Source organism: Euprymna scolopes, chromosome 32 (assembly GCF_053919585.1).
Source record: "Euprymna scolopes isolate OS-2025 chromosome 32, ASM5391958v1, whole genome shotgun sequence".
Classification (NCBI taxonomy): domain Eukaryota; kingdom Metazoa; phylum Mollusca; class Cephalopoda; order Sepiida; family Sepiolidae; genus Euprymna; species Euprymna scolopes.
In genome coordinates, this window is record NC_136513.1 from 49,567,804 (window position 1) to 49,579,646 (window position 11,843).

The window sequence follows — 11,843 nt, forward strand, 5'->3', positions numbered from 1 at the left end:
ACTGTTAACGTCCGTTGTACAAGTCACATTACACGTAATACGATTATCAAGTGTTAGTGGTGTAATTCAATTATAATACGTGTTAGGTATACTTTTAACAGATGGGTACCTGCCATTAAAAAGTTACCGCAGGAAACCGATGTTATATTAATATATATCGTATATGATTCAGCTGATGTAGGTTGTACATACATTCAATATTGGTCCAAAATTATGTTCATCAAAAACAAAATAAAGTAACTGCTATTCGAGGGTGAAGTGAAATAGTAAAGGGGAAAAGAATCTATTTCAAATATTTTAGGGACCATATTTGATGACGTCATTAATTATTCTTGCTTTCTTCACAGACGGATTATTAAGATGGATACTTTAAAATATTGCATGCCCATAAGAGAGGTATGGTATCACTGACAGCAAGAGAGAGAGAAAAAAAGTACTAATTGTGTGCGAAAAATTACGGAACGACAATGCGCGATAACAGTAGCTGGCCTTCTGGCCAGGATCACAGTGGAGTGTCTGTTTTAATGCTGCATTTCACCTTCTCTGTTCTCGGTTAATGGAGAAGGAGACCTCCATGACTAATACAATTTGTATTTTTGTTTCTATCCAGAGCACCTTTTTAGGTGGAGCTGGATGTTCCGCCACATTAAAACCGATCTTGTGTCTCATCACCCTACTGGGGAGGCAAGTAAATAGGAACTATCTCTTGCTGACCTTCTATTTGTATAAATAATGTAGGCACGTCGTCCGGACAGCTAATGTTTGACTCGTATTTTAAAAAAAAAATTCCTTCCAAGTCTGAAAAAAGACTTACTTATATATTTACAAATATTTTTAACGAAAAATAACAAAAAAAAAAAAAAAAAAAAAAACAGCGAAAAAATACTAGTTCGTCTAAATTAAAATCGCTTGCTTCTTGTCGTTCTCGGCACAAGAATCACAGAAGAATATTGTAAATATGACTCTTTTTTTAAAATTGGTTATTGCGTGATATAATTCAATTGTGTTTTTTTTTTTCATACTTAAAGAAAAATCTAGAGTTAATTTTTAGCAAATATGTGTCGAGGATTTGCTAAAAATTATCTCAATTTAATCTAATTTTTAAGCCTGAATGTTGTGACTAAGTTCGTTTGCTTGAATATAGAATCAGAAGCAGTCAATGGTAGCGCCTAGTTGTCTGACGTTGTAGGTTGAATAATTTGCCTAAATTCCACGAAGAGAGAATCAGTAGTTATGCGCTGTCGTGCCGTGTCATGTCTTAATTTGTCGTAGATAATAGTAAAACTGTATTTAAAATATTGCATTAAGAATAGTAAAGACATACAATAATTCATTTACTGAATTTATCTGAAGTTAATAAACTGCTATATGCACGGGATTTTGCGTTTACTTTTTGTTTTGAAAATTGTTATTGAATCTAGTTGCTCATATTTTTGATGAAAAATATTTGCTTTATTTTTCGCAACTTTTTTTTATTGCAAAAGCCAGAATTTAAGGGCAAACCAGTTTCTTTGTTTCAAACCATACGTACACACACAACACACACCATATATATATATATATATATATATATATATATATATATATATATATATATATATATATATATATATATATGCATATAACATAGAAACAATTAGTGTTTCATCATTTTTATTACTACCTATTGCTCCAACGGTAACTAGATAGGGACCTATGTAGATATTTACGATTATATTGGAAAAAACATTATTCGTCTTTTTCTTTCTTTTGCCAGCAAATAGAAAAACATTTCCGTAAAATAAAAACAACGATTAAAATTCCAAGAAACAAGGAAGCTAATGCGACAGCAAAAATATCCAACATAAAAAATTGATACAACGGCATATCCTGGCAATAAGACCTCATAAAACCACCACCATATTTGATGACGTCATCAATTATTCGTGCTCCTCTCACAGACGGAGTTTCAGGTCGAGATTTAAAAATGTCACTCGCCGTTTTGATATTCTTTTTGTATTTCGGATTTGAGATAATTTCGTTTATATTTGCAACAAGATCTTCAACGGCGTAATTATACAAGTCCATCGATAAACCAAAACCTTTGTATTCAATTCTTTTAGCGTTGTGAGGTTGGTCTGCAAATACAGGAAAGCCTAACATAGGAACTGCATGATACAAACTTTCAAACTGTCCTCCATTTCCGCAGTGAGTGATGAACAGTCTCGTTTTCGGATGACCCAGTAAATCGTTTTGTGGCATCCATTTTGTAAGAAAAACATTCGATGAAGAATAAATTACATCCGACCATTTCCAGACGACGTCGTATTTAATTTTCCTAAAAGCCTCTCCCATTTTAATAAGATGTTCTTTCGGGAGCAAACTTACAAGAGAACCAAACGAAACCACAATGATTCCATTTTTTGATGAATTAACAAATTGGCCGAATTCGCCTTTTAAGGGTTTCGCAGCATCTGTTCTTATACCTCCTAAATATTGCACATTCGGAAGCGAAGGAGTCGCGTAATCTATCAAGAAATCAAGTCCCACAATATGCAACTCGGCTTTGCGTTGAAGCTCATCAAAAGGGATGTTCGGTCTATTTGGTGCATAATATTCTATATTTTTCGATGGTGAACCAAATGGGTCGGATATGTAATTTCTAATATGCGTATATGTATTTATTAATCCCTCTGTGAATGACATAATTTCAGAATAAGGAGTATCCGTATACGGGAAAACTGAGTACACCCACGGTGTTCGATGTATTGATGGTATATCCATTGATCCCATGAATACGAACGGGATCGATAATTTATATGGAATTATGGCCAAGCAGTTGCTGATAATTACACCGTCGACAACAGCCAGAGTGGCGTTAATAGATTTTAACTCACGAAACCATTTTTCGTTCAGCAGTAAATTATCACATACCTCCCTATTAGCTTGGAGCATGTCTTCTCTGGCGCCCTTACCCCCTAAAGAAAAATAATCTAGCATAAGCGTTGTGAAATCACCCATTGTCACTATTTCGGGCATCCATAGAAAATGAACTCCCTCTGATGGTTTCAACTGTTTTTTTTAGATCATGAGTGACAGGAATATAAGAGTTATGTCCCCTTGTGTAGAGCGCTTTAGCCAATGAACGCATCGGATGTAAATGACCGAAGAATGGAAGACTAAGAAAGAGTATGTTGTCGCATTTGATTGGTTCGACTCGCAGGAGTATTCCAATGAAGACAAGGAAGGCCGTATTCATTTCGGAATTTTCTTGAGACGATTCCTGAAATAAAAAATTAAAATTAAATAAGTGAAATAACAAATAACTTAAAATTACGTACACATAAGATTATCGTATATCTTCACAAAGCTGCAACTTGTGTCCCATCGCCGCAATATTGTATTCCTGTCCCTGTTTTATAAACACTTTAATAGAATGTGCTCTGATTAATTAATAGCACTTATGCCCTCTTGACATACATATCTCTGATTAACCTAACAAGCAGCGAAATTTCACCTCTTCACTGTTGAGGTCTCTAGATGCCGAAAAGCCTTCTACTTTCATAGTTTCTACTCTCGGATTGCAAGACTTTAGAATTCCTTCCCTGTTATCTGCTTTCCTGACTGAAGTTGCATAAAAAAGGTTAAATGTTTTACGAATAGACACCTCGCTGCTGAACTCCCCACATAGTCATCTGTAGACATGTTTTAAAATTTAATTTTCACCACAAACAAGGCACAGTGCCAATTTGAAGTTGGGGGCTTCTATCGGGGACATAATTTGCGGGAGCATTATGAAAGGAGATGAGTAGAAAGATGTTTGTTCACATTATACTGTAACTTCTGCATATCAGTACAGTTGAGAAAGCAGAATCACGGAAGGGAGTTCCAAAGACTTGCAGGTCTGGAGAAGAAACTACTGAAGTTAAAGGCTTTCTTACACCTAGAAATCTCTACTGTAAAGAGGTGGGACTTAGTTGCTTGTCAGGTTTGTCGGGAATAGTCACGTCGAGAAGGTACAAGTGCTTGCAGTTCGTCAGAGCAGCCACCATTAAAGTATTTGTAGAACAGGCAGAGGGATGCAACATTTTGTCGATGGGACAGAGGTTGAAGCTTAGATGACAGCTCAGGTCCTATCAGGTTGGCGACTCTCTTTTGAACCATGTCCAGGAGTGAGAGACAAGTAGCAGATGCACCAGCCCAAATGTGACAACAGTACTCCATAATGGGAGAATGGTGGTACAGGATACAGTCGGGTGTTAGTAGTTTTCTAGCATGGTAGAGAGAGCCCACCTTCCTTGCAGAGGTGCAGGATATTTTACATGATCTCCAGTTTGCTTGCAGAGTGTTAGTTATTGAAATGGAATCACACGCTTCAATCATTCATTAGATATTTTGACAAGGATTCACCGATTGATTTTAAACGTCCATCATCAACAGTGCATGGCCGTCGTACACCTTCTTCATGTGTAAGAATTTCATTAGCACTATATAAATCTTGAAACAGTATTTGTACTGACATATCACTTTAAACCATTCTCTACAAACTATTGATTTTATTTTGAAAAATGTTATTGCAAATTTAATAGAAATTGCACATTGATCTTTAAATCTGTAAGATTCCCTCTAAAATACATTTAAATGTACTGGAACCTGGCTTAATGGCTATCGTACTTGACTAACTGTCTTTAGGTTTTGGTTTCGATCTCAGATAGAGTATTTTTCTTACAAGAATTGAACTATTTAAAAATTATGATACTTGCATGAACATGTCTCAGTTTCTTTCCGTTTCTTTTTACTTCATTTTTAAAAAAGGAATTTAACGTTACGTTTAATACCAGTTTTACAATATATATTGAATTATTACTAGTTTTATAATATATATTTATTGCTCAGCAACCGAGAAAGCTAACATGCTTGTCAGTCTATTTGCCTCAAACTCTGCACTGGACCTTTCCAACCATCCCTTCCCTGACTTTCCCTTGCAAACAGACGCCACGCTAGACGATCTGAAAATAACCCCTGCTCAAGTGCATGCTATCATGAAAAACCTTGACACTTCAAAAGCATGTGGACTCGATCTCATCCGGGCTGTGTTATTAAAAAAGTGCTCCGCCAAAGTAGCTCCAGTTCTCTCCAAACTCTACAACAAATGCCTTAATGAATCATGCTTTCTGGACTACTGGAAAACTGCTTCTGTGGTACCAGTTTTCAAGAATTCTGGTGAAAGAACTGACCCATTAATTATCGCCCCATTAGCCTCCTCCCATTTTTTGCCAAAATATTTGAGACCATAATTAACCAAGCTCTACTCCATCACCTTACAGATGCTAAACTTCTGACCGATAAACAATATAAACAAGTCCATTCCACAGCAGACATCTAACTGTAATCTCTGAACGTATATACCATTCACTGGACAAAGCGGGAGAGGGTAGTGCGGTAGCTCTAGATATATCTAAGGCTTTTGACAGGGTATGGCATGAGGGTCTACTCAAGAAAATTAGATCATACAGTATCACTGGAAGAATAGTTAACATAATTAAGTCCTTCTTAGATAAGAGAAAAATCCAGGTTGTCCTTGACGGCCGTATATCTAAACAATATGATATAAATGCGGGAGTGCCTGAAGGGTATATCCTTGGACCTCTATTAGTCCTAATATTCATAAATGACCTCCCCGACAAAATTGCCTCTGAGGTAGTTATATATGCTGATGACATCACGCTCTATAACGGACACGACAGGAAAACAAATGAACACATATCTAAAGAAATGGCAGAAACACTAGAGGATGACCTCCAAACTGTAGTGGAATGGGGACAAAAATGGATGGTCACATTTAATGCTGCCAAGACTAAACTTGTTTCCTTCAATAATTACAAGAAACATTCTCTGCCACCAATAGCAATGGCCAATGACTTTTTATCTGAAAGCACATCTTTTAAACTCCTTGGCCTAACGTTCACAGGAAACATTGGTTGGAACAATTACACTGAAAGCATTGCCAGGACCACTGCAAAGAAGGTAGGCTCTCTCTACCGTGCTAGAAAACTACTAACATCCGAAAGTATCCTGTACCTCTATAAGGCCACCATTCCCCCATGTATAGAGTATTGTTGTCATATTTGGGCTGGTGCATCTGCTACTAGTCTCTCGCTCCTTGACAAGGTTCAAAAGAGAGTCGCTATTCTGATAAGTCCTGAACTGTCATCTAAGCTTCAGCCTCTGTCCCATTGACGAAACGTTGCATCCCTCTGCCTGTTCTACAAGTATTTTAATGGTGAATGCTCTGACGAACTGCAAGAACTTGTGCCCCCACGACGTAAACGCCCTCGACAAACCCGACAGGTAGCTAAATCCCACCCCCACACAGTAGAGATTCCTAGATGTAAAAGATCTTTGTACTCCAGTAGTTTCTTCACCAGAACCGCTAGACTTTGAAATTCCATTCCAGGTCCCTGCTTCCCCAACTGTATTGATATGCAGATGTTCAAGTGTAACGTGAACCGACTTCTTGCTGCCCAACTCCCTACATAGTACCCCAGTAACTGTTGCCCTGATAGTAGCCCCTACACCGAAGTGGCAATGTGCCTTGTTTGGGATGAAAATGTAATAAAAAAATTTAATACTAGTTTAATAATATTTAACATACATATTTATTTAATACTAACTTTAAATAAAATACTGTGGAAATGTAAATGTCCTGGAAGCGGACACCATCAAATCTCCAGAAATAAAATAAAAGATTGGAAATTAGTACTTGAGAACAACAAGATATACAGTAGAAATCTAATTAAAGGAATAAACACTTGGACAGTATCGCTAATAAGGTACTCTGGACCATTATTAGGCTGGACCAAAGAAGAACTTAAGCATCTTGATCAGAGACTAGGAAACTAATGACAATGCACTATAAAGATGATACTGAGGAAGAAGACTAATAAATATAGAAAACTTTGTAGAAAGCAAAAAAAAAAAAAAAACTTGAAAAAGTATACAACACTGATAAAGACTGATCACCGCAGCCAGGAATACTATAAGAAGAACAGTACAGGATCTGATGAAATCATAAACAAACAGACAAGAAAGAAAAAGTAGGAAGAGAAAGCGCTACATGGGCGATTCATAACAATGATAAAAGAAGAGAATCACGTAAACATTTGGAGTAACTGTAGACTTCGTGGACAAAAAGATGAAACGAAAAACCACATAATTAGCGAATGCAGTAAATTAGCCCCAAAAGAATACAAGGACAGAGACAACCGCATGAAGAAGGCAATGCACTGGAGTTATGCAGACGACTGCATTTTGAACACGCAGACAAATGGTACAAACAAAGGCCGGAAACTATATTGGAAAATTTAAAACTACAAAATCAGTTGGGATGTGGAGATACAAACAGATAAATCCATCCAAGCTAAGAGACCGGACGTCATAATAATTTTTTAAAAAAGAACCTGTAAAATTGTAGGTTTGCCGTCCCAGCAAACCACAGGATGAAGAGCAAAGAAATAAACAAACAAAAAAAGAAGCGAAAAAATATGCGGAACTTGCCATAAAATTAAAAGCAATATGGAACCTGAAGAAAATCAACCAATAATTGTAGGAGCATTAGGAACAGTTAAAAAAAACTTGGGCACAAGAATAGGAGAAATCGGAATCAAGGGGAGGCTCAGACTATGCAATGGCCAGTAATGCTGGAAACAGCGGAAATCTTAATGAAACCCCTCGAATGCGGAAGTTAATCTACAAGAATGACAATCGCCAACCTCGTGTATAGAAAATGTAAAACAATAGAAAAGTAAAACAAAAATTAAAACCAAGAAAACTGAAACTGCGAAGTTGTAGACTGACTACCTCCTCTTTCAATCTCTTCTTCCTATCTCCTTCCTCTTTCTATCCCTCCCTTTCCATCTCACTTACCTTCCTCTCCACCCATATTTCTCTCCTCCCCATTACCTCTCCCCAAAAAGAGGAAAAGATTATAGTGCCAGCTGATGCAAGCATTATACCAAAATAGTCGAAGGGTCAAGGAGGATGAAAAAAAAAAAAAAAAACAAGAATGAAAGCACTTACCAGACCTCCACTGGTTTAGTGCGAAGGGGACTGAAACATTGGGGAGGCTTATTGCCAAATTACAGTGAAGACCAATGGTCATTGTCAGTAGAAATCGATGACAAGCGACTGTTGCGATAATGCAAATTTATTTGCAAAGGTTGTCGAAAAAGGTGAGGATTACTGGAAATCTGGAGAGATTTGTTGTCACCCAGACTCCAAGGAATACTACCGGCTTTTATTAATGAGTAATTTCTGATGATGACCTGTGTCAAAACTCCTAGTGAGTGAAATAATAATAATAATAATAATAATAATAATAATAATAATTATAATAATAATAATTATAATAATAATAGGGAACAAATCAACCACTCACTAAATAATCGTGGACTTCTTCCCGATGAACAGAAAGGATGCCAAAAAGGAAAAAGAGGAACACATGATCTGCTATATAAAGATCAAAAGATCCTGAAGGAGGTAAAAAGAAAGAGAAAGAATTTAGCCATGACAAGGATCGACTACAAAAAAGCGTACGACAGGATCCCCCAAACATGGATAATAGAATGCCTAAAAATGTATAAAATACCAAGCGGTATCACCAACGTAATAGAAAATGCAATGAAAACATGGAGACTGGAATTGACAGCTGATGGACAACACATAACAGAAATTAACATACAAAGAGGCATCTTCCAAGGAGACTCAGTATCACCATTACTGTTCATCATAGCCATGATGCCCCTGATTAGTATTCTGAGAAAGTGCCAAGCCGGATACAAGTTCTCTAATACAGAGGAAAAAATGAACCACATGATGTACATGGACGATTTGAAACTTTTTGCAAAGACTGAAAAGGAGATAGAGGCACTAATTAACACTACCAAGAATCTTCAGCCAAAATATCCAAATGGAATTTGGAATGGAAAAGTGTGCACTACTAATTATGAGAAAGGGAAAACTGGAAACGACAGAAGGCATGGAACTACCCAACCAAACGGAGATCAGGGCACTAGGGGAACAAGACGACTATAAATACTTGGGAATTTTGGAAGCAGACAATATCAAAGCCACACAAATGAAATAAAGAATTGGAAAGGAATACCCCAGGGGAACAAGAAAACTCCTGGAAACGAAATTATATAGCAGAAACTTAATAAAAGGTATAAATACATGAGTAGTATCACTAGTAAGATACTCTGGACCGTTTATAGGGTGGACAAAAGAAGAACTGAGACAGCTCGACCAGAAGACAAGGAAGCTCATGACCATGTATAATGCACTGCACCCAAAGGACGATATCGACAGACTCTACGTGAAAAGGAAAGATAGCGGGAGAGGACTGGTCTGCATAGAAGACTATGTGAATGACAGAAAAAAAGACTAGAAAAATATATAATGCAAAACACTGAAAGGATAATTATGGCAGCGAGAGACATGGAGAAAACCAACAAAACAGAAAACAGAGAGACAAATGACAAAACGAGAAAAGAAAAATGGGGAGAGAAACAACTCCACGGAAGATTCATAAGAATGACAAAAGATGAGAATAACAAAAACACCTGGACATGGATGCGAAAAGTACATATGAACCGAGAAACTGAATCTTCAATAACTGCAGCACAAGAACTCGATAAGAACCAACCATATCAAAGCAAAGATCGATAAAACACAAGAAAACAGCAAATGCAGACTCTGTGGACAAAGAGACGAAACGATAAACGGTAAGTGAATACAGCAAACTGGCCCAAAAAGAATACAAAAACAGGCACGATCAAGTGGGGAGGGCGGTGCACTGGGAATTGTGCAAACGGCTGCATTTTGAATGTACAGATAAATCGTACAAGCATAAACCCACAATAGTATTCGAAAATGAGAACCACAAAATCTTATGGGACATGTACATATATACGAACAAACCCATCCAAGCAAGAAGACCAGATGTAATAATTAACAAGAAAGAAAACTCCTGTCAAATCGTAGACGTTGCTGTCCCAGCTGACAACAGAGTGAATATGTAAGAAAAGGAGAAACGGAGCAAATACACAGAGCTAGCAAGGGATTTGGATGATGAAGAAAAATCAAAATAATACCTATTAGTAGGAGCACTAGGAACAATTCCGAAAAACTTTGAAAAAAGAATGAGAGAAATTGGAATCAAAGGAAAGGCTGCAAAAATACAACGACTAACGATAATGAAAACAACTGAAATATTACGGAAAACCCTTGAATGCGGAGAATAATACAAGTATACAATATAATGAATAAGCGTCACAGAGAATGAAGAACACTGAAGCTGCATATCTACAAGTTCTACATCCCTATCAGGTATCCCCTCCCATTGTCTCACCCCCCCCCCAAAAGTGATACCAAAGAGCCGAAAAGTGTGAAGGAGGATGGAAAGACCGAGGAGAGAGCGTTGACCAGACCTCCGCTGGACAAGCGCAAAGAGAACTGGGATCTTGGGGAGGCTTAGTGCCACTCAAATTCCAGTATAGACCAATGGCCGCTGCAAGCGAGAAATCAATGGTAAGCGGCTGTTGCAATGACGCAAATTTATTTTCAAATGATATCGAAGGAGGGGGAAATAGCTGGACGTCTGGGGAGACTTGCTGTCACTCAGCTTCCAGAAAAACCACAGATTTCCAATCAGATCTTTGATGACTTGTGTGAAAGCTTCATGTGAGCCAACAGTAATAATAATGATGATGATGATAATAATGATGATGATGATGATGATAGTAATAATGATAATAATAATGATAATGATGATGATGATGATAATAATAATAATAATGATAATGATGATGATGATGATAATAATAATGATAATAATAATAATAATGATGATGATGATAATAATAATGATAATAATAATGATAATGATGATGATGATAATAATAATGATAATAATAATGATAATGATGATGATGATAATAATAATGATAATAATAATGATAATGATGATGATAATAATAATGATAATAATAATGATAATGATGATGATGATAATAATGATAATTATAATAATAATAATAATAATGATGATAATAATAATGATAATAATAATAATAATGATGATGATGATAATAATAATAACAATAATAATAATAATACTAATAATAATACTAATACTACTACTACTACTAATAATAATAATGATGATGATGATAATAATAATAATACTAATACTAATAATAATAATGATAATAATAATAATAATAATAATAATAATAATAATAATAATAATAATTTGATGTTCAAATGAATAAAATCACCAAGGCAAAAAGACCGGACATTATTAGACCATCAAAAAAAGATTAAATAGGCTTAGCAGTAGATTTCACCAAAATGAAAATAAAACAAAACTGCATTAAATTCATAGAACGTGAAGATAAATAAATGCCGATTATGTTAAGAGAACTAGGAATAGTTCTAAAAAGCTTGGGAACAAGATTAGGACAAATTTGAATAAAAAAAAAAGATTGGTATAATACAAAAAAATGATAATAATTTATCAACTGACCTCTAGTTGTTCAACATTCGTTTTTCATCCGTTCATGTCAAAGAAATCTCTGGGAATAAAGTTTAAAAAACTGCAGTTGAAATTCTTCTACCCCGCCCACACACTTTTTTTGCAGTTAGACTTGATATGTAGACTTAAGCTGTGCTATCTTGCGTTTTTTTTTTTTTTTTTACAAACACTTGCTATTTGAGCCAACTTATCTACAAAGATTGCTTAGTTTAATAAACGCAATATCACGGCAACTCAGATATATATTTTTTTTTACTTATTTAGACATAAA

The 11,843-nt window shown here is 35.9% G+C and overlaps 1 protein-coding gene across 1 annotated transcript; it reads right to left on the reverse strand.

Annotated features, from left to right (window-relative positions):
* Window positions 1–1,639: 1,639 nt before the first annotated feature.
* On the reverse strand, window positions 1,640–11,620 carry LOC145256333 (UDP-glucuronosyltransferase 1A4-like). Its single transcript, XM_080115109.1, has 2 exons — window positions 11,564–11,620; window positions 1,640–3,262 (listed from the first exon to the last, which is right to left on the reverse strand). Exon 2 carries the CDS (start codon window positions 3,016–3,018, stop codon window positions 1,729–1,731), a length of 1,290 nt encoding a protein of 429 aa, XP_079971235.1. The 5' UTR covers window positions 3,019–3,262; window positions 11,564–11,620; the 3' UTR covers window positions 1,640–1,728.
* Between the last annotated feature and the right edge of the window lie 223 nt (window positions 11,621–11,843).